Source organism: Lemur catta, chromosome 3 (genome assembly GCF_020740605.2).
Source record: "Lemur catta isolate mLemCat1 chromosome 3, mLemCat1.pri, whole genome shotgun sequence".
Taxonomy (NCBI): Eukaryota; Metazoa; Chordata; class Mammalia; order Primates; family Lemuridae; genus Lemur; species Lemur catta.
Window position 1 is genome coordinate 99,178,865 of NC_059130.1, and position 23,525 is coordinate 99,202,389.

Below are 23,525 nucleotides of genomic sequence, written 5' to 3' on the forward strand. Positions count from 1 at the left end.
TGTTGGGGAGAATATCATAATGTCTACCAAGGAATGAGATGACTCTGGGAGTGAGGAGGAGTGAGAAGAAAAAGATTAGGACGAAACTCTCAGGAACACCAGCACGTTCAGGTTGGCTGGAGGAAGGAGAGAGCCTATGAAGGAAACTGAGAAAGATCATTAAAGAAGTAAGAGAATGAGGAGTGAGTGGTGATAGTTCTGGATAACTAATGGAAAGGTTTTCCCAACTCCCAATCATTCTGCTATTTCTGGGAATACCCTGAAACACAGTGGTAGCCCCCATAGGCCATGCCTGGAGTCCTTGACACTGCCATCCAGTCATGATGGTTTGTTCCAGGGCTAGAACTCTGACCCTCGATGAACCAGTGATCACGCTGCATCTCCTGTTGTACCACTCATGGGCATTAAACCAAGAGCCATCAATTACACTCCTTCTCTGGGATTTTTCTCTCCCGTATGGGGGATAGATTTAACCCTCTCTAAAGGGAATGCCATTGGAGAGAAAGGATAAGGGACAGAGAGAACCTTAGTGGTACTGAAGTCCTGATTTCAGTTTCCTTGAGGCCAGTTGCAGTGTGAGACACTGGACTACCCTTCTGGTAAGTTACTCTTCTAGTCTAAGCAAGAGGAGCTGATGGAGCAGACTGCTGGTTGCCTGCCAGTCTCACGGAGAGACTGACAAGGACTCGGGAGCAGGGAAGTCATTTGGGAGGTGATCTCAGGAAGTGAAAGTGAAGAATTGAAGAGGAGACAAGAACGAAAGAAAAGCCAAACTAAGGGTGCTGCTATGGAAAATGGGGCCTTAATGCCACCAGACCTTTCGAGAAGTACGCAAATGCCTCCCAGAATTGGAAGGTGTGAGGCTGATGCAGCTGTCTACTGGCTCTCCTCCCTCACTGGCTGAGCATTTCCCCAGGGTGTTAACTTCCTGGTACTTCGGGTCTCCTTCTGCAAAGCAGGACTCATGACACCAGAGAAGGTTTTGAGGCAGGTATAAAGACAGACACATTGGATGTCTGAAGTGGGATGCTGCCAGGGCAAGGCGAGTCTAAGCTTACACGCAACTGTATTCATTTTCTAAGCTGTCATAAAAAATTGCTACAAATTTAGCATTTAAGACAGCACAAAATTTACTATCTCACAGTTTCTTTACGTGAGAAGACCAGGCATAGTGTGGCTTAGTGGGTTCTCTGCTTAGAGTCTCACATGGCCAAAATTAAGATGGTGTTATCAAAACAGCAAGGGGATTTTTGGTTTAAGTCCAGTTGCTCATTGCACAAAGATCCAATTATTGAGGTAATGAGGATTGCCAAGAAAGAAAGGAATTTTTAAAATGACAGACGTCTTGTCAGGAGAACAGGAGAAGCTGCCTCAAATCTGCCTGTCCAAGTAATGGAGATCAAGGGCTTTTTATTTATTCATTTATTTTTATCTATTTATTTATTTTGAGACAGAGTCTCGCTCTGTTACCCGGGCTAGAGTGCAGTGGTGTTATCATAGCCCGCTGCAACCTCAAACTCCTGGGCTCAAGCGATCCTTCTGCCTCAGCCTCCCAAGTAGTTGGGACTACAGGCGCACCTCCATGCTCGACTAATTTTTTCTATTTTTAGTAGAGACAAGCTCTGAATCTTACTCAGGCTGGTCTCAAACTTCTAAGCTCAAGTGATCCTCCTGCCTTGGCCTCCCAGAGTGCTAGGATTACAGGTGTGAGTCACTGCACCCGGCCAATCATGGGCTTTTTAAGGAGGGATCGTGTGTCTTGGGGCAGGGATGATGAGTCCTGGCATCAGGAAGTCTGCCCTGGGTTCTTCAGAATCTTAACTCCTTTGTCTTGCAGAAAATCCATCATTTCTGGGGAAAAAAACGCAAAAGTTCAAATGGTTAGTTAAGGGAGAGGATTACAAAAATTATGTAGGCGTTACTGAAATTTGTTCATGGAGCTGGTTACATTGGCAGGGTTATGCTCCTAGGGAGGCTCTAGGAATAAATTCACATCCCAGTGCATTGGCAGAATTCAGTTCCATGCAATTGTAGGGCCGAGGTCCCCATTTGCTTGCTGGCTGTCAGTTGGGGGGTCTTTCCCAGCTGCAAGCTGCCTGCACTTCTTGGCCTGTGGATCCCTTCTTCCATCTTCAAAGCCAGCAACATCAGGTCTTGCCCTCCTCACACGTCGACTCTCTCTGACCTCCCCTGCTGCCTCTTCTCTCCTACCTGCCTCCTCTGCTTTTAAGAGCACCTGTGATACATTAGGCCCAGTTGGATAATCCAATCCAGGGTAACTTCCCAGTTTAAAGTCAAGTAAACTTAATTCTATCCACAAAATCCATTCACAGCAGTAACTAGATTAGTGTTTGATTGAATAGCGAAAGAACAGGAAGCTTGAGGGGGACATCTCTAGAATTCTGCCTACCACAGAAACTGTTCCTGAAGTCACGGTGGGCCAGGAGAATGTGGCACATGGCATCAAAGGTGTCTGCCACACCCACTCTATCAATTAAAATGTGTTCACCTGCACACAAGAAGGAAAATTGCCAAACACGGCTTAAAGAAGTGTTTCTCAAACTTTAATGAGTGTGTCACTCCCTTGGGGATCTTGTTAAAATACAGATTGCGATTCAGTGGGTCTGGGGTGAGATCTGACAGTCCGCATTTCTAACAAAACTCCATGTGATGTGGATCTACTGGGCCTCACACCATATTTTAGGGCATAAAGTATAATGTGTTTTTTACCCCACATATTAAGGAGTCTTTAAGCAGGTTGGTTCTAGGGGTGGTTAATCCAGTGTTTCAAAGACATTGTGGCACCAGATCATCTTCTCTGTGATTGTTTTCTTTTTGCCTTATGTTTATGGTTGAAAAGTATGGAAGCTGCTCCAAGCATCCCATTCCCACAAGACAATATCTGGATGCAGAAGAGGGAAGGGCCCTGTTTTATAATCCTTTGTATTTTATTTTATTTTATTTTTTAGAGACAGGGTCTTGCTCTGTCACTGAGGCTGGAGTGCAGTGGTGCAATCATAGATCACTGCAGCCTTGAATTCCTGGACTCAAGGAATCCTCTTGTCTCAGCTTCCTGAGCATCTGGGACTACAGATGCATGCCACCACACTCTGCTAATTAAAAAAATTTTTTTAGAGATAGGGTCTCGCTATGTTGCCCAGATTGTCTTGAAGTCCTGGCCTCAAGTGATCCTCCCACCTAAATCTTCTGAGTTGCTGGGACTACAGGCATGAGCCACCACACCCAGCTATAATCCTTTTTTTCTTTTTTCAGTCCCAGTAGGGACCATAAAAATTGCCAATACCAACTATACTGCAAGTCATCATGGCAGGGTATTGGGAAAAGTTTTCAATTAGTGATAATCGCACCTCAGATAAACCTCATTGGCCACATTACTGCCACTGTGCAAAGCTTATAATCCTTTTAAAGAGTAAAAAGCTCTTCTAAAGCTCGTGACAGACTTGCCTTTACTTCTGTCATATACTCTTGTCTAAGCCAAGTGCTTGCCAAGGCCATTCAGAGGAGGTGAGCAAAGCAGGGAGGAAGGGGGTGGGCTAAACAGCCAAGAGTGTCCCCCACATCTGCCCAGTCTCTGCTCCTATTCTTCCTTACAGAACTAGGACTGTGCTGAGAGAGCCCCTCTTCCCCACCATGGCAGGAGATGACAGATATATTCTGTGGAAGAGTGGAGCAAGGGACTCTCCAGACACGGGAGCTGCAGGCAGCAGCAGAGGGTGAGGTGAAGGACTGTGTTGAAATCCAGGAGGATCTGGACACATGAGTAGCAAGAAGACTGCCTCTTGGCCGGGCGCGGTGGCTCATGCCTGTAATCCTAGCACTCTGGGAGGCCGAGGCGGGTGGATTGAGCTCAGGAGTTCGAGACCAGCCTGAGCAAGAGTGAGACCCTGTCTCTACTAAAAATAGAAAGAAATGATTTGGAGAGCTAAAAACACATATAGAAAAATTAGCTGGGCATGGTGGCGCATGCCTGTAGTCCCAGCTACTTGGGAGGCTGAGGCAGAAGGATCGCTTAAGCCCAGGAGTTTGAGGTTGCTGTGAGCTAGGCTGATGCCACGGCACTCACTCTAGCCCAGGCAACAGAGTGAGACTCTGTCTCAAAAAAAAAAAAAAAGAAGACTGTCTCTTTACATCACTTCGCCCCAAGAAAGCCGACAGTTATAAGACAACCTTCCAGGAACAGGGCACAGTGGCATGTGGAGGTTGAGTCCAGCCTGGGCAACATAGCAAGACTCCATCTCTAAAAACATTTTTAAAAATTAAAACTAAAAAACAAATTTTAGCCATATGCAGTGGCTCACAGCTGTAGTCCCAGCACTTTGGGAGGCTGAGGCAGGAGGATTGTTTGAGCCCAGGAGCTTGAGCCTGCAGTGAGCTATGACTGGACTCCTGCGCTGTAGCCAGCGCAGGGTGACAGAGCAAGACCTTGTCTCTAAAAGTAGCAAACAAAGAAACATTTTTTTTAAAGTCAACCTTTCAGGCAGAAGTCCAAGTGACTCCTCTGGAGAAAAAGACCCTTGAAAAAAGTCCTGAACATGCTGACATGAAGGTCCTTGGGGGAAAGTCCTACACATTGTGGAAAGCCGGAGTACTGCCGGATCAACCCAGAGCAAAACACATGAGTGAGCAAACATGCCCCTTGCATTCAGATCTTTCAATCAGCTTTCTATCGCCTCACTCTATACATTAATAACCAGTCAATGATTCCCAAATATTTAGTGAAAGCCCCTTGAATGAAAGGCAGAGATAAAAATAAGCAAACTAAAAAAGAAATAAAGAAAAGAAAAAGGGGGGAAGGAAGAGCAAGAGTGAAAGAGTAGATCAGAGGAAACAGAAGTAATGCGCTAGCCAAATAAAACAGACAAATACTTTCATCTAATACCCCAGAGATTTTGTATTCATGAAACAAGAGCAGGATGCTCTATAAGTGGGGGGAAGGGTTGATCAGAAAGCAAGAATGTGCTTTTGGAAATTAAAAACAATGGAGCCTAAATTTAAAATTTTAATAAAATATTTGGAAAATAAAGTCCAAGAATCTTCCAGGAAGTAGAAGAAAATCCCAAAGATGGAATTTGGAAGAAAAATGGGAAAATTAGAGGATCAGTCCTGGAGTTCAATATCTGACTAACACAAATTCTACAAAGAAAGAATAGAAAACACGGAAAGGAGAAATTACCAAAGAACTCATACAAAAAAGTTTCCCAGGACATGACTTTCTGGATTGCAGTAGCTCCTCAAGTGAGAAATGAATGAAAACAAGATCCACACAGGAGTCATCATTATGAAATTTTAGGACATTAAAAACAAAGAGAAGATCCAAAAAACTTTTAGAGAAAAAGAAGTTGTACAGCAAGGATTTGGAATTAGAATGGCCCTGGAAGCCAGAAGGCAAGGAAGAATTGCCTCCAAAATTCTTTTTTTTAATTAAAAAAAAAATTTTTTTTAGGGCCAGACGTGGTGACTCACACCTGTAATCCCAGCACTTTGGGAGGCCGAGGTGGGAGGATGGCTTGAACCCAGGAATTTGAGACCAACCTGGGCAACATAGTGAGACCCTATCTCTAAAAAAAGAAAAAAAAGTTAAAAAGGTGAAGACAAATTTGGAATCCAATAAAAGGGAAATCTAACATAGCAAAAAGTTCAGTTGTGCAGCAAGTCCAAAGAGCCATCCATCCCCACAGAAGCAGGAGGACATCCAGGAAAGGTATCTCCCAGAACAACTGAAATTGGTAGATATCCTGATGTATAATCCCCTCCCAGTTCTCCTCTTTCATTGCCCCAATGTGGTTGTATCATTTCTTAGGCTAAATCACTAGTGAATACATTACATTCTATAATATTTTTCACCCTTGAACCAAGTAGTGAACTGTGATGATACCTCCTTTCCTGTACAATTTTTCTTTTTCCTGGAGCTAATAATTCCCTTTTCCCCCCATTTGGTTTGTTTTCTATATCTTTCTTGGCTGTTTTTTTCTAAACACTCGAACACAACATTAAAATGCCTCTGAATACAATTTTCTATCCAGTCTTCCTATTAGGAGGTCTATCAATCAGTCAATCAATCAAACACAACAAAGCAGTCAGATGACAAGTGCTATGGAGAAAAGCAAAGCAGGATGGGGGAGAGGGAGGCTGGGTGGGCAGGAAAGACCTGGTTGTGAGGGTGGGCTGAAGGGAAAGAGGAGGGAAACCATGCAGACATTTGGAGGAAGAGCGTTCCAGGCAGAGGGAACAGCAAGTCCAATATCCTGGAGATGAGACCATGCCTGCTATGTTCTTCATGCATCTACTAGAATTTCCACTTGTGTGTCTACTGTCACTTCCGCTAACTGCCCACCCAAGGGTGCCCCAATCTCTCAGGCACCCATCTTCCAAACTTCAGTCACCGCTGATGCACTCCAGGGGGGCGTGGTCCTGCTTCGGCACCAGCTGCTGTACTTTCTCCCACCTGGAGACGGTGATCCGGGAGGTGGTGGTGGTGTAGGGGTTCCCACCTGACACTTGATATGGTTGCTCTCTGCAGTGCTCTGGGCCTCCTTGTGGCTGGCCAGGATAGCCTCCTGCTTCATCGGGCAGGGTCGACTTGAACTGGTGGTGGCCTGAGATCAAGCCCTCGAGCTTCTCGATCATGTGGATGATGAAATGTCCTGGAGGTCCTCATTGGCACGCTCCATCCAGGTGTTGAAGGAGGCTGCTTGATCTATTCCTCTCCAGCTGCTTCCCTGAGACTGTGGGCAGAGAGCCAAGGGTGTCCCACTGGTCACAGTTCTTCTGGTACCAGGTATTGACATTATGGGAATTACAGTAATCCAGCTCGTTGAGTTCCTTGGCAGGGGCCTCTGTGATATTAATATTATGAAATATATGTTTGGTCTTCCACCCTGGTTCCGAGCATACAACAACTAAAATCCTTAGAATCTCCAAAGTGATGTGTCTTTGTATGCTGGTAAATTGATTGATGGCTGGAAGCCCCTAGGTAGCTTCAGGATGGGGGCTGATCACCAGAAAAACCAAGGCATGATTACAGGGTTGGGACTTTCAGCCCCACCCCCTAACCTCTGGGGAGGGACGAGAAGCTGAAAGTTAAGTTGATCACCAATGGACAATAGTTGCCTATGTAGGCCGGGCGTGGTGGCTCACGTCTGTAATCCTAGCACTCTGGGAGGCCGAGGCAGGTGGATCGCTCGAGGTCAGGAGTTCGAGACCAGCCTGAGCAAGAGCAAGACCCCCGTCTCTACTAAAAATAGAAAGAAATTATCTGGACAACTAAAAATATATATAGAAAAAATTAGCCGGGCATGGTGGCACATGCCTGTAGTCCCAGCTACTCAGGAGGCTGAGGCAGTAGGATCGCTTAAGCCCAGGAGTTTGAGGTTGCTGTGAGCTAGGCTGATGCCATGACACTCACTCTAGCCGGGCAACAGAGCGAGACTCTGTCTCAAAAAAAAAAAAAGTTGCCTATGTAATAAAGCCTCCATAAAAATTCAGAGGACAGGGTTTGTCCAGATAGCTGTACTCATGAAGGTTCCTGGAGGGTGGCATGGCCAGAGAGGAAGCTCCACACCCCTTTTCCCATACCTGGCCCTATGCATCTATATCCTTTGTAATATCCTTTATAATAATCCAATAATTACAAATAAAGTGTTTCCCTGAGTTCTGTGAGCCACCCTAGCAAATTAATGGAACCCAAGGAGGTTGTGGGAACCCCAATTTATAGCCAGTTGGTTAGAAGCACAGGTAAAATAACCTGGGGCTTGTGATGGGCATCTGAAGTGGGGCAGTCTTGGGGACTGAGCCCCAACCCTATGGGATCTGATGCTATCTATCTACAGGTAAATAGTGAATTGAGTTGAATTGAATTGAATTGAATTAGAGGACACTCAGGCTAGGCAGAATGGCTCACTCCTATAATCCTAGCACACTGGAAGGCTGAGGTGGGAGGATTGCTTGAGCTCAGGAGTTTGAGACTAGCCTGGTGAGTGCCTGTAGTCCCAGCTACCTGGGAGGCTGAGTCAGAAGGATCACTTAGAGCCCAGGAGTTGGAGGTTGCAGTGAACTACAATGAGACACTGCACTCTACCCAGGATGACAGAGTGAGACTCTGTCTCAACAAAAACAAACAAGGCAACTGAGCACCCCTCTTCATAACCCTCCACCCTTTCATATTAAAATAATTTAAAAATAAATAAAGAAAAAGAAAAAGAAAAAAAAAAGAATTAGAGGACACCCAGCTGGTGTCCACTGCAGAACTGCTTGCTTACTGGGTGGGTGGGGACAAACCCACACACATTTGGTCACCAAAGTCTTCTGGGTTGTGTGAGAGCAGGGGAAAAACAGTTTGAGTTTTTTCCACTCTCAGAGCCTTGATCTGCTGCCTGCAGTCCTGGTGTGTGGTCAGGTCACTCTTGAAGGCCTCGTGCTTGTAGATAAGAGCTTTGACACCCGACAGGGTGGCACAGTCCCGGTGCTTCGGCATGTCTTCCCTCCCACGGGTTCAGGCCTCCCGAATGGAGGCTTCTGCCAGAACTCTCTGTCAGGTGATGAACCACTCCAGCCTGTGGATCTCATTCGGAAGCCCCTCATGGCCCTTCTCAGCCTGCTCCAGATGCTGCCAGCTGTTGGTCATGTCTGATATCATTTTGCCTTTTCAGGGCATGAAAGTGGGCTGGCTGTTGAGGTGCACCTTGGTCTGCAGCTGGTACTTCTCCTGCACCTTGGCTGTCTTGGGGACACACTGGTGGTCATCTAAGTCCTCCAGCTTCTGCTGTATCTCCTGGATGGTCCTTCGGGGCATGTGGCCCTCCAGCCAAGGGATGGTGCACCAGATCCACTGAAGGAGATCACTGACCAGCCTCTCGTAATCTTCCACCGGGTGTTCATTCTCCTGGTTGACAGCCGGCACCTTCCAGATCTGGTTGGGAACAGTCTCAGCCTTCTGTGCTCCTGAAAAGGCATGGCAGAAGCTGAACATGTAGGTCATCACGGCCTTCCTGTCGGGCCAGGCTGGGTTCACAATGTCCAGCATCTTGGAGATATTTCTTGGCCACCTCAATGGCATTGCTCAGACTGCTGACTGGGTTATCCTTTCTCAGCTTGTCATACCTAATTAGCTCCAGTATGTGCCAGTGGATCAGAACACTCAAGGCAATACTGTCTTTCCTGCTGATGTGGAAGTTCTGCATGTTGACATTCCTATATGGGACCATCTTTCTCTGGCACCAGAAAAAGAGCCTTTCCTTGCCAGAGGTCTCTTCCATAGAGATGTCCTGGATGGTGAACCGGAGGAGGATGGTCCAGATCATGGCCAGTGTCATCCTTGTGCTGCCGTCCACAATCTTTTCTACCCCAGTGGAGACCAGCTTGACCCCTTTGCTGGTGATAAAGTCCAGTGCTTTGTTCACAGTGTTGATTTTGTGCACTCTCATCATCCCCTGCTCTGGCTTAGGTGCCACTGCCCTGAAATGATCTTTAGGAGGAACATGAGCTTGAGCCTGTCTCAAAAGTCCTGGCTGATGTTCCTGATCTGCATGCCACCCTCCACAGGTGGGAGTTGCCCCAAGCTGTGCAGGTCTTGAGCTGCTGGGTCCTAGACTGGGTCCAACAACAGGTCCTGGTCCCAGTAATCCTCCTCGGCCATGTAGTCACCTGTGCTACCCCCACTGCCAGTGCCATTGCCTCCACTGCTAGGGCTGAATAGCGGGACTGGTTCACCGTGTGGTAGTCACTGTCCCTCCCCCTCTCACTTGCCCACCAGCCCATCCGCTCCTGCCTCAACTCATGCCCCTCTGCCCAAGCTGCAGCTGCCACTTATGCTGCTTCAGCCCTCACTCTGCCCTGGTTTGGACAGTTCTGTCTGTGGCAGACAGACCCTTGAGGAGGCCCTGGGATTCTCATTCCCTGGTGTTCATGCCCATCTACATCCCGCAGTCCGAGTGTGGGCAGGACCTGTGACTTGCTCCTAGCCAATAGAATATGGCAAAGGTAAAGGATTCTGCAGATATAATTAAGGCCCCAAATCACTTGAATCTGAGTTAGTTAAAAGGGAGGCCTAGGTTCTAGTATCAGCTTTGCAATAGTTTTCTCTTGAACTCAGTCCTTTCCCCTCCACGGGCCTCAGTTTTTTCATCTGTACAATGGGAACCTGGACTAGTGGAACTCTGAGGTCCCTTTTAGTTGAAATATTTTTGGTATTGTCCCCAACCAGAATCCACTCTCCTATTGTGAGGGGACATGTGTTAACTCCATTTCTCTTCTTAGAGGGATCCAAACCAAAATAAATGCCCTCACCTTAGAGTGAAGATCCTAACTCATTGTTTGGGCTTCCTGTCTCACCACAGTTCTTCTTCCATGGAACCAAGGAGCCTCCTCCTTACTGGCCTTGTTAACATACCAACAAATGTTTGGGTGAAGGCTAAGGAAGGGGCTGCATCTGACCTGCTGTGTATGGTCTATGGTCTGAACCACATTGTGTGAAAGGATACAGTTTTTTCTCTTAACCCTGGATCACTGTGGGACCTCTCCTAGGAGTTTTGAACCAGCTAAGGGAAGATGCTATAGTGGGAGAGAAGGAAAGAAGAAGGGTGTGAAGGAGAGAGAGAGAGGGGGAGAGAGAGAGAGAGAGAGAGAGAGAGAGAGAGAGAGAGAGAGAGAGAGAGAGAGAGAGAGAGAGGGAGAGGAAGGATAGATGCTAGTTTAAAGGAAGAACAATTGAGAAACTACCAGTAAGGTAGAAAAAAATCCTTTTTCTTAACACAATTTTTTTTGAGACAGGGTCTCACTCCGTTGCCCAGGCTAGAGTGCAGTGGCAAGATCATAGCTCACTGCAGACTCAAACTCCTGGGCTCAAGAGATCCTCCTGCCTCAGCCTCCTGAGTAGCTGGGACTACAGGTGTGCATCACCTCACCCAGCTACTTTTTCTACTTTTTGTAGAGATGGGGTCTTGCTATGTTTCTTAGGCTGATCTCAAACTCCTGGTCTCAAGCAATCCTCCTGCCTCAGCCTCCCAAAGTCCTGGGATTACAGGCATGAGCCACAGCACCCAAGCTAAACATAATTTTAAAGTAATTGCATACACTAGGAAAGAATATATTTTCCTCTGAGGATGTGGGGAATTCCTGTGACAGAGAGCAAATGCCCAACACATATTTCATGTGCACACTACAACTCCCATCCTCCTTGCAATTAGGATGTGACCATGTGACTGGATCTAGCTGAAGATCTGTGAGCAGAAGTGACTTGGCTCACTTCTGGGGTGAGGTAATTAAGAATTCCTGTGTCTTGTCCATCCCTTCTTCCCCATCACATGTTCTTGATGGTACCAGTTCAGGATGGCAAAGCCTCGGTCAGTCTCTTTCCCTGAGGACTGTGATGGAGCAGAGTCCCCACCAATTCACATTGGACGTGTAATGAAAGCTAGAAATAAATTTGTTGTATTAAGTCACAGAAATTTCGGGGTTTGTCTGTTGCAGCAGTTAGCAGTTAATTATACTAACCAATACTCTTATTCTATACTAATATCCCTGGATGCCCTCTGCCATCTATATTCTTTCCTTTGCACAAATTCCCTTTACCTGGATGCCCAGTGCTCTTAGTTTATTGCTCTGTAAACTGCAGACATTAAGGTGTGTATGTATGAAGTACTTTTACATGCTTTGAGACTATGTTATTAGGTATATGTAAATTTAGATACTGTGCAGTTATCAGGGGGTAAAATAAAAAAGAAAAAAAAGAAAAGAAAAGAAAAAAAGAAAAAAATGAAATAAAATACAAAAACAAAAAGAAAAATAAAAAGAGTAAATTTAGAATTGTTGCAACTTTCTGGTTTATTGACACTTTATTCATTATGCAATATCTAGTAATTTTTCTTGCCTTAAGTCTAATTTATATAATGTTGGTTTAGATACACTGATTTTCTTTTTCTTTTCTTTTTTATTTTTATTTTTTTTAGAGACAGGGTCTCTGTTACCCAGACTAGGGTGCTAGAGTGCAGAATGCAGCAGCATCATCATAGCTCACAACAACCTCAAACTCCTGGGCTCAAGTAATTCTCCCACCTCAACCCCTCAAGTAGCTGGGATTACAGGTGTGTGCCAACAGACCTGGCTAATTTTTTTTTCTTTTTTGTATAGATGAGGTCTCGCTATGTTGCTCAGGCTGGTCTTGAACTCCTGGCCTCAAGTGATCCTCCCATCTCAGCCTCCCAAAGTGCTAAGATTACAGGCATGAGCCACCATGCCCAGCCTAATTTTCTTTTAGTTACCGTTTGTATAGTATTTTTTAAAAACAACCTTTTACTTTAACATACCTGTATCCTTATATGTAAGATTTTTAAAAGCAGTATAAAGTTGCTTTTTAAAGCCCAATCTGACAATCTTTATTTTTAAATAGGAATATTTCATCCATCTATATTTAAAATAGTTATTTATACATTTGAGTTTCAAGAGATCATACTATTTGTATTCTATTTCTCCCACATGTTCTATGTTCTTTTTTTCTTTTAAATTTTTAAATTAATTTTATTATTCCAAATTTTCCTATATTAGCTTATCAGTAACATATTTTTGTTACTTTTTTTCATGATTCCCATGGTTTTTACAGCATGCATTGTTGACTTGTTTAAGTTTAATATAAATTAATTCTTTTACCACTGCTTAGACAATGCAATTTACTTGCTCCCACACTGTGTTCTATTTTTGTGATGTGCTTTAATTCTACATGCACTTATTTTTAGAAATATCATCTCACTCTGTTGCCCAGGCTAGAGTACAGTGGCACAATCATAGCTCACTGCAACTTTGAACTCCTGGGCTCAAGCAATCCTCCTGCCTCAGCCTCCCAAAGTGCTGGGATTACAAGTGTGAGCCACCATGCTCAGCCTCTGTATGTATTTAAAACTCTACATGACATTATAGTATATACAGTTATTGATCATTTATTTTTACCCATATATTTACCTTTTCCATTGCTCTTGTTTTTCCCTGAATGTTCATACTTCTTTTGGGTTTATTTTCATTTAAAATTTTTCCTTCAATATTTCTTTTAGTGTGGATCTGTGGATGAAGAATTTTCTCAGGTTTTGATTGTCTGAAAACATTTATTTTGCCTTGATTTTTGAAGGATATTTCTGCTGGATGTAGAATTTGTGATTAACTGTTATTTTCTTTTAGCACCTTAAAATGTCCTTCCATCATCTTCTGGATTTTATCATTTATATGAAGGAGTCAGTTGTCAGTCTTAATGTTAATGTTGTTCCTTTGAAGATAATATGTCTCTTTTTTTCCTAATTGATTTTAATATTTTTTCTTTGTCTTTGGTTTTCAGCAGTTTTCTTATGAAGTGTTTAGATGTAGGTGGTTTTTTTTGTTTTGTTTTTTTTTTGCATTTATTCTGCTTGGGATTGATAGCACTTCTTGAGCATGTGTCTTGATGTCTTTCAACAGTTTTGGAAAAATTTTCAACTACTCTTTCTTCAAATATTTCTTCTTTTCATGCTCTCTCTCTCATATCTTTCTAAGACACTAATTTCATTATTTAGGCCTTTTTACCATGTTCTATATGTTGCCTTCTCTCTTATCTATGTTTTCCATTCTTTTCCCTCTCTCCATACTTAAGTTTGGATATTTCATACTGAAACTGTCTTCCAGATCATTAATCCTAGAATTAGCTGTGTCTAATTTGCTGGTAGACCCATCTACTGTGTTAAATTCGTGTATTATATTTTTCAGTTCTAGAATTTCAATTGCATTCCTTTTTAGAATATCCAGGTTTGGTGATTAGCTAGTACTCAACCATAATCACAATGCAAAATCTTGCTGCTCTACACAGATCTACCCCCATTTAGTTACATGAACCAATAAAATCTCATTTTTGTTGAAGTCAGCTTTCTTTGGATTTCCTGTTACATACAACTAAAAAATCTTAACTGACAGTGTTGAGATATTTCCTTTCATGATGTCAAAATGGGTGCAGCAGCTCCAGGTGTTAAATGGAGACATGACACACAGAGAAGAAGGGGGACATTTCCACTCTTTTTATTAGGAGGGAAAATGTTTCCTATAATTCCCCAATTCAGAAGGCTAAGGCTGTAATCACATGCCACATGGAATGGGAAGAAAATGATTAGCCAAGACAATCTTTATTCATTGCTGAATTTGGCAAGAGGGTCATCTTCCCTTAGAAAACAATTACAGTGGATGGACATCCAAATAAAATTAGGGCTGTTAATATAAAGTGTGAGAAGGGAGGGGTACTGGGTAGACAATCAACAGTGTATACCCCACTAACAGATATACTCATTTTCTGTAAAGTTGGGTGTGTGTGTGTGTAGAAAATATCAGGAATGCTACACATCAATCTGTTAACAGAATTAAAAATTTTGGAATAGAACTATCTGGGGTGGAATGAATGGATATTTTCACATTTTATTTATAATATTTTTGTTATTTTATGTTACTTTGGTAATTTAAATTTAAAAGGACTGCTTCAATATGAAAATGGGCCATTGAGAAATGAGCTATAATTAAAAAAATAGAATCAGAAAAGCTTATGTTGGTATATCCCATTGCCCCTAGTATAGTCTCTCAGGTGCCAGTGGCAGGTTTATCCCTACTGGGGATTTGGAGACACAAGGCTATCAGAGTCTGATGCCATCAAATATTTAAACCATCCAGCTCCCTCCTTTCATGCTCTCAAAGCTGCCTCACATCATAAATTGGCTCCCTGTGCACATTTTCCTACAGGGAAAGAATGTGCAGGACATGGCAATGTGGACATTCTGGCCCCCTTGGCAGCTCCATTTCTCATCATAAATTAGTACATTGGTTTTGTGGCTCAGATAGCAGGATTGGGATTGAGTTAGTATGATCTACTTTCCCAACACTCCAATATATAGGTTCTCTCTTAGTGCTGTTAAAGTCAAGTTTATAAGCCTGGACCATGATGAATTCACCGAGGTAAATGTCACTTCTGATGCCACTTGGCAGCTGGCCAGCCAGCCTGCCCTGATGACACCCCTGTCTCTTCAAGTACATTTCTTTCCAACTCTTGTGCTTTCTAGCCACATTCATATTATCCAGTTGTCTCATTTTTCTATCCCTCACTCTGTCTTTCTTCTATGACCCCCCCAATTATATATATATTTTCTACTTCACAGTTAACCTTCCTTTATCCTTTCTTTTCTTTTTCTTCTTCTGTTTTTCACCTTAATTAACCCTAGAGTTGAATAATAATATACACCAGAGCTATGTGCCAAGCACTGTGTGCTGAGCTATATATAAAAATTATATTCTGACCTAACAATAACTCTGTAAAATTTTTTCATGCCTATTTTACAGAGGAGGAAGTGGAGGCTCATAAAGGCTAAGTAATTGTGTTATTGTGTTTCACAATTTTAAAGATTTTCTCTGCTTAATTTTCTCTTTTTTTTTCCTCTTTACCACCTCACTCAGCAGGATTTTTTTTCTCTTTTTTTTCTCACTCTGCTTAATTTTCAAAGTTAGTAAATTAAATACTTTATGTTTCCTTTATCTAAGTTTGTTTCCTGCAGGAGCTGGATTTAAAAGAAAAAGAAAAAGAAAAAAGTTTGTTTATAACCTCCACCTGTTTTTGCTCACGAGTCTATTGTCCCAGAAAAGAGTCCACCTTGGGCATATTTCTTTGTTTCTTAGGCTGGAGGAGGGGAGGTGGAATGGATGAGGAAAGAGACAAATTAAAGATGTCCCTTTGAACGAGAAAACTCCCCCACTGTTCTTTGCCCCTCCCTCTCCTTTTTCCTGAGAACAGGGCTTGACCCTGATTTCTCTGGCACAATTTTAGTCTCCGCCAAGGAGGAGATAACCTACCCTGTCCAGTCAGGCTGAATGCATTTTCTGCTTTGATGCAAAAGGATGAGATCAAATTTTCAGCACCTAGATTTGTAACCTTCAGGAACTTGGAGATGGAGATTGTGGTAAAGTGGGATCTTCCCTCCCTCCAGATGACTTTTCATTTTGGGGGAGTGTTGAATTAAGTTCAGCTCCAACAGGTGTTCTCCCCATGATCCTAGAAGATAGTGAGGTAGAAGTAGACAAAAGTATCCCTTCCATCCTGCTTCAGTAGGGGTCTGAGAGGAGCAAAAGAGAAAACAAGATGTTTGCAGGCGGGTTCCAGGCCCCTTCACTCTTACTCCAAGGAGTGGAGGTTGCTTGGCTCCTAGAGACTCGACTCGCAGGATCTTGGTTTGGGGCTGGAGGAGCAGGCAGCAACCGGTGTGCCGGGGATCAGAGCGTGGCCTCAGAGAAGTCCCAGGTCCAGCTGGAGAAGGAAGGTCCAGACCCTGGTGGATTCAGCACCACGGACAGAAAGCAGCCCAAAGTTGTCCCGCGGGCTGGGGGGTTCAGCACCACGACCAGAGCCTTCCCTCCCTGCTCCCCACCCCAGCTCCAGCCAGCCCCCTGTCGTATTCCAGGCATGGACCTAGTCCTGGCCCTTGGTTAACTAGCCCTCAGCACTTAAGTATGGCGATAAATGAAGGGTTGGTTTCCTACTAAGGCCCTTCAGAATTTCTTCACTGTGCTATTGTGCAGCTTCCTGGTAGAGCAGGGTTCGCCTTGGAGCAACTCTTATTAAAAGCCAGCTGATTTGCATATATCTGCATTCACTGGGGCTTCTCCGTTCCGGTTTTATTATAAATGAATTGTTCAGAGGAAGAAACAGGAGGATTATTCCACTCCTTTTCTTTATCTTCTTTCCCCCATTCCTAGGTTCTCAGTCTGGCAATTTCCCCCAGATGCCTGCAGGTGTGCGTGGTGGGAGAGGGTGGGAACTGGACTCCTGGCAGCCAGGGGTTTGTTGGGGCATCCCAGCTCTCCCCAGATAATTTCCTCCATCTGTTTGGTTTCTGAAAGATCCTTGTGAGGTTCAAAGGGTCTGCATTTTGTTTTAGCACCTACGATGAGAACCTTTGGGCTGAAGTCTTTGGAGCTCGAGTAAGAAGTCACACTGGAGCCTTAGAGACTGCTAAGGGGTTGGGACCTGGTCTTAAAGAGTGGAGCGAGGGGTGGTGGAGTGAGGACTGGTTTTGAAATGAAAGGAGTCCTGGGTCTCTAAGCAGCTTCTAAAAATACCATCTCCCGGCACTGGGGGATGGGGAGGAGAAAAATCAAGCGTGAGGAGAATAAAGATGGGAAGGAGATGGGAGTGTGAGGACACTTCTTCAGGTAGATCTGATTTTAGAGGTCCAGCCTGCATCCAAGGACCACACATACGCCACACCTCCTTCTGCCTTTTTAACAGGCATCAGTCTCCCGAGGCGGCCTAGCCTCAACCTCTCCTGGTGACCTTTCTTTCTGCAGGTAAAGGAGACCAATTCCTCCCACCTACTCCTATTGCTACTGTCCAGCAAGTATGTCTGTGAGTGACACACACACACACACACACACGCACACACACACACACACACACAGAGAAATGGCACATGCAAGCAGCTTGTACATGGACACTGGTCTATGATGCTGGGAACTCACATTACACCCAGTGTTCAAAGAGGCATGGACTGTGGCAAAGACGAGGTGATTCACCCAGGTAGCCTCAGCACAGAGCACGGCCCCCTGTAAGTGTTGGTTGGAGGGGTGAGGAGTGCATATATGCAAAACGCACGGACACTCAGACCACGCAGGCCAAGCAGACACAGGGCTCACTCTCATTCGCAAGGCCTCTCTGGCTATAACAGCCCCCAAAGGGAGCAGGGGTAGGTTCCCCAAGAAAAGAGCTCTGAAAAAGCCACAAAGTGGGTGGAGCTTTCTCCCCTCAAGCTCAGCCCAGATGGTGGCGCTCAATAGCCACCTCCCTCATCCTGGAGGGCCCCAGCCCTTCCCACCGCCACAGCGTTAAACCCTCAGCTTGCACATAAATGACCTTCACTAGGTAGAGGTCGTGTCCCACGTTTTCTTGCGGCTTCTTCAGCGCCAGCTGGACTCACGGCGACGATTGCACCGCCTCTCGCAGATGTCTCGGATTCCTGGCCGCTGCGCTCCTCACCAGTCCTCTGGGGTGGGCGGAGTGGGGTGATCGAAGAGGGGAACCCCAGACTCTGAGCAGACTGAGGACAGAGGTGGTTGTGGGGCTGTGGCGTGTGGGGTGTGGGGTGTGTCCCTCAGGAGCAAGAACCTGAGGAACCGACCGTTCGTGCACAATCTACCACTACCCCCATCCCAGCGTCCACATGGTTTCCAGCCTCGGAAGCACGCTGGTAGGGTGGGACCCTGTCTCCCACTTTGCTCCCCTTTCTCGGGCAGCTGCTGGGGTCAGACTCGGCCCCTCCTTCCTGCCGGGGGTGTGTGTTTGTCTGTGTGTGTGTGTCTTACGAGGGCGGGAAGAGAAAGGGGAGGGATCGAGCCAGCAGACGTTAGGAGCTGTGAACACAGGAAGAGACCAAGGGCTGGGAGATAGGAGAGCTCCCCAGAGCTCGGGGTCAGGACATTAGGTTTCAAACCCCCCGCAAGTCCTGGGAACAAGGGAGCTTCCAGACTAGCTCAGAGTGTCACTGCCTCCCCCAGGTCGCCCCTCCTTAAGCCAAGCCTACATTGCCTACTTCTCAGGAATGAGGGGCTAAGGTTTAGCGCTCCGGGCCACCGACTCCAGCTCATCCCCCTCCCCCGAAGCCCCGCCAGCTCTCAGCGCTGCCCCACCCCCCAAGGTTTGGAGATCGGTGGGACCCCTTCCTTTCCCTCTCCAGTTGGGTGTTCCGCCCCTGGCCTATGAAACTCCACCTCCCCACCCTCTACTGGCGGGGATTGGTGGACTTCCCGTGGCGGTGCCTAGTGATTGGCCCCCATGGATGATGGTGACCGGCGAGACCCCGCCCCCAGCTGGCGCTGGGGTCTGGGGGCACCGCTCAGCTGTGCTGGGCTGGCGCGGCTTGAGCCGCCGCCGCACTGACAGCTCCGTCTGCGGACCATGGAGACCGGCGCCGGTCCACACCCGCTGCGCCTGTTCGTCTGCCTGATGCCGCTCTGTCTCGCGCTGCTTTTGGGACCCGGGCGGCCAGGGACCGCCGAAGAAGGTGAGAAGATTGATGGCTGTGCTCGGAGCCTGGGATGCCAAAAAATAGGGGGTGCTGGGGGAAGGAGTCACTGGAGAGACTAGAGTCTGTACTGGGGTTTGAAGGAGGCAGGCAGAGACCGCAAAGAACTGGAGAGACAGAGAAAAAGGTGGCTAAGCAATAGGGAAGAGAGGGGCGTTGAGAAGCTTGGGGGCTGGAGACCTGGGAGGCTGGGGAAGAAGGAGATGAGGAACCGCTGGAGCCAGAGGCGGGGGTTCAGGGGCTGGTGAGACGGACAAGCTGAGTGATTGGAGGTGGGAGGTGTGGGGGCGGGGAGATGAAGAGAGTGGAGACAGAAAGATGAGGTGAGATCGGAGTATGGGGGCACGGGTTAAAGCCAGAAAAACGGAGGCTGGGACCACTGTGTGGACAACAGGAGGCTGAATGCTGGCCGAGGGGGCTGGGTCCGGGCGCTGCCCAAAGTGCTGACCATGGAACTGTCCGCAGTGCTGAATGCTGAGCGTATCTACCAGGCGCGCTCCACGTTCCCGGGGTGAGGCTGTCCGCGATACTAGAGCCTGAGTCTTGCCTCTGATTCTGCATCTGGGGGAGCTGTGTGCTCAGCTGAATCCAGAGGCGTCATATCCAGGTGCAGAATCCTGACGGGCTGGAATCGGAGGCATTGACCGCCGGGTTGGTCGAGGCGCTGGATCGCAGATGCTTTCCAATATGCAATTCCGATGTGGTGTCAGTTGTGCGGAAATCTGCACGCCGTAGGCGGTCCTGCCCACTGTCGCTGACGCCCCTGGAGCCAACCCCTCACAGAGGCCCTCACCTTGACGGCCCACCTCCTTGCTTAAGCTCCAGATGAGTAATCTTCCCAGATTTCAGGACGGCCGGGCCTCCTGTCTCTGGGCTGTGGGCTCCTGTCCAAACCAGCGTCTGTGATTCATACTGAGAGTATGAAGACTGCTGATCCAATGTCTCCGGGGGGAATAAAGTAACTCCAAGCTTCTCTGGTGTAGGAAGGGTCATGGATATCTATATGAAAGGACCCCTGACATTCTTTCAAAGGCAGTGGAGGGGACAGCCCCTGGGAAAGGGACTAGTTGAGGCATGAGAGATTTTGTTTCTACTGTTGCTAGTTGTATCTCTCCACTTTGCTTTCCCAGAGGCCCTGGGAATCAAACTAAAAGGTTCAAGTCTCCTCCATACCTGGTGACCCCATACCTCAGAAGAGCCCCCAAGTCTGAGTAGATTCAGGAGGTTATACAAGAATAGCCCTGACACACTCACTTTCTCCCTCTAATTGACACTTGGCTATCATTTTGGGGAATTTGGGAAGGTTGGGAAGGGTCACTGACTCCCTCCTCCCCAATTTGAGAGCCAGCCTTAGAGTATTTGCCATAGAGTCTGTGGAAGGCTGAATAATGACCCCCCCCAAATATGTCCATGTCCTAATCCATGGACCCTGTGAATGTTACCTTAAGTGACAAAAAAGGACTTGGCAGATGTGATCTTGAGATGGAGAGATTATCCTAGATTATTTGGATGGACCCAGTGTAATCACAGTAGTCCTTATATGAAGAGTGCAGGGAGAGTGAGAGTCAGAGGGGAAGACGATGTGAGGACAGAGATTCAGTGATGCACTTTGCAGATGGACCAGGGGCCATAACCTAGGGAATACTGGTGGCCACTAGAAGCTGAAGAAGGCAAGGAAATGGATTCTCCCCGCAGAGCCTCCAGAAGAAACCAGTCCTGCTCACACCTAGACTTTAGACCAGTGAAACTCATTTTGGGCTTCTCCCAGGAAATGAATATTAACTCCTTTCCCAATTGTCGTGGCTATCCTCTCTGGACTGGAGCTACCCATACCCACTCCTGAGGATTTGTGGTGTGGGGAAAACATCTCTGTATCATTTGTCACATTCTCCATTCCGTCAGTTAGCATTTTACAGTGAATTCACCAAAGGATCCATCCTCCTGCTAAACTGGCTTTCTGACATCTCTGATCTCTCCCCTCTCTTAGTCATCCTCCTGGACTCCAAAGCCTCTCAGGCTGAGCTGGGCTGGACTGCACTACCAAGTAACGGGGTAAGTGTAAATCTGTCCCTCCCTGTCCCAGGAGCCTCTGGTAGTCCAGGACTCAGTCCCTTGAGCTCCCCATGGTTGCATCAGCTCAAAAGTGCTCCTCAGAGTGTGTGGTCTCCAGCAGCCCTGGCTTTAAGCCAGAGTGGTCTACTAGAAAATGTTGAGTCTTCGGTCAGTTACACAGAAAAAAAAATTAATAAGTGAGGAGGGAACCGGCTGTGTCTAGGATCAGTAAGAGGCTCAGGAACTTGGGATGGGGTGAGGTGATCTGGAGTGTAACAGCAATTCGGTAGATTGCAAAGGGCACGAAGTGAAGAGTCAGGAGACTCCGGGCACCATTCCTAGCTCTGCCACTATCTCGATGTGCACACCTAGTCAAATCACTCTCCCTCTGGATCTTCAGTTTCCCCAACTAGAAAAATAAGAATTGGACTCATTTGTTTCCAGAGTTTTTCCTAGCTCTGCACCTTATAATTTCAGGGGTGTGTATGGTAGTGGGAGAGAAGGCAGGAGAAGGCAAAATGGTGGAGAAAGGGGTTTTCTGCATGAGTCACTGCTAGGGCTCGACACCCTCGAAGCACCTTGACTCTAACCTGTCCACTTCTTTACTCTTGTCCCCAGTGGGAGGAGATCAGCGGCGTGGATGAACACGACCGTCCCATCCGCACGTACCAAGTGTGCAACGTGCTGGAGCCTAATCAGGACAACTGGTTGCAGACTGGCTGGATCAGCCGCGGCGGCGGGCAGCGCATCTTCGTGGAACTGCAGTTCACACTGCGTGACTGCAGCAGCATCCCTGGCGCCGCGGGCACCTGCAAGGAGACCTTCAACGTCTACTACCTGGAAACCGAGGCCGACCTGGGCCGTGGGCGTCCCCGCCTAGGCGGCAGCCGGCCCCACAAAATTGACACGATCGCGGCAGACGAGAGCTTCACGCAGGGCGACCTGGGCGAGCGCAAGATGAAGCTGAACACAGAAGTGCGGGAGATCGGCCCGCTCAGCCGGCGGGGTTTCCACCTGGCCTTTCAGGACGTGGGCGCATGTGTGGCCCTGGTCTCTGTGCGCGTCTACTACAAGCAGTGCCGTGCCACAGTGCGGGGCCTGGCTGCGTTCCCAGCCACCGCAGCCCAGAGCGCTTTCTCCACACTAGTGGAAGTGGCCGGAACGTGCGTGGCGCACTCGGAAGGGGAGCCCGGCAGCCCCCCGCGCATGCACTGCGGCGCCGACGGCGAGTGGCTGGTGCCCGTGGGCCGCTGCAGCTGCAGTGCAGGATTCCAGGAGCGTGGTGACACCTGCGAAGGTACCCAGTGGACTGGGGGGTGTGGGGTGGGAGTAGTGTGCAGGTGGCAATTGGGAGAGAGTATGTCCAAGGGGCAGGAGGGGTGGAGAAGCCGTAGGCTCTGGAGCTGAGAGTCCCGACCTTTTGTGGTACATCCAGGGTGTAAAGTTACCATGGTGTGAATTTGACTAGATATAAGGATATTTCAGGCACTATGAAACGCACGTCACACAGGCCTCTCATTTATTTTCACGGTAATAAAGTAAGTTATCATTATCCCTATTTCACAGATGAAGAAACAGAGCCTCAGAGATTAATACTTCACCTGCAAAGTTAGGTAATGGGGAGCCAGGCTTTGAATCCAGGTTTGCCCAACTCTCAATCAAGCTCTTCCTACCATACCATGCTGCCTCCCCTATGCATAAGGAAGAACTCTATAGCAGCCAAGCTTCAAGCTAGTGGGATTGGTTGCATTATAGGTAGTAAGCCCCTGGTCATTGGCCATAAGCAAGTCAGAGGCTGGCAGGGGGATTCTTCAGCTGGAGAGAGAAACCGGGAGGTTGCAGTAGGTGACTACTAAGATCCCACTCAACTCTCTGAACTAGAAGCCCTGTGTGCCCTGGGGGAGATCCTCCATGGTGGGAGTTTTTGCTGTGTTCTTAGATCTCTGGGGGGATTAGGAACAGACCTCTCCTTCTCTCCCCTGTCCATGGCTTTGGAGGCTGAAGGTAAGGATAGGGTTATGAATGTGTGCACTTAACATAGATCAAGTGATGCTTTTTCTAAACCAGGTCCTTTTCTGGGTACCAGGGCAACAGAAATGAGTCAGACATAGTCCCAGCTCTTGAGAAGCTCACAGTCTAGATGGAGAGATGCAAAAATTTAAAAATCACAAGAGTGATATATGCTATAACAGAGGGATACATAGAGTGGTGGGAAGACAGAGGAGGAAGTGACTAAACTTGCTCTCATTCCTTTGTTCAATCATCCATTCAATATGAATTGAGGACATGCCAGCTGCATTTAAAGAGGGCTTATTATACGTACATAGATGAATGCTACCATCTCTTCCCTGGGGAAATTGTGAGTTAGTAAAAGACTGGGAGGCAGGAACCTTC

The 23,525-nt window shown here is 46.9% G+C and overlaps 1 protein-coding gene, 1 non-coding gene and 1 pseudogene across 2 annotated transcripts in view; 1 reads left to right on the forward strand and 2 right to left on the reverse strand.

The window, feature by feature from the left end:
* Positions 1-75: 75 nt before the first annotated feature.
* Positions 76-10,367, reverse strand: LOC123634868 (annotated as a pseudogene).
* On the reverse strand, positions 3,274-3,413 carry LOC123636105. The gene has a single exon (XR_006734325.1). It is a non-coding gene; the product is annotated as a U4 spliceosomal RNA (small nuclear RNA).
* An 8,585-nt stretch (positions 10,368-18,952) lies between the features above and the next one.
* Positions 18,953-23,525, forward strand: part of EPHA10 (EPH receptor A10) — a 39,608-nt gene continuing 35,035 nt past the window's right edge. Inside the window, exons 1-3 of the mRNA XM_045548230.1 lie at positions 18,953-19,058; positions 21,067-21,131; positions 21,750-22,428. Of these exons, the coding sequence (XP_045404186.1) occupies positions 18,953-19,058; positions 21,067-21,131; positions 21,750-22,428 (850 nt within the window). The remainder of the gene's footprint in view (positions 19,059-21,066; positions 21,132-21,749; positions 22,429-23,525) is intronic.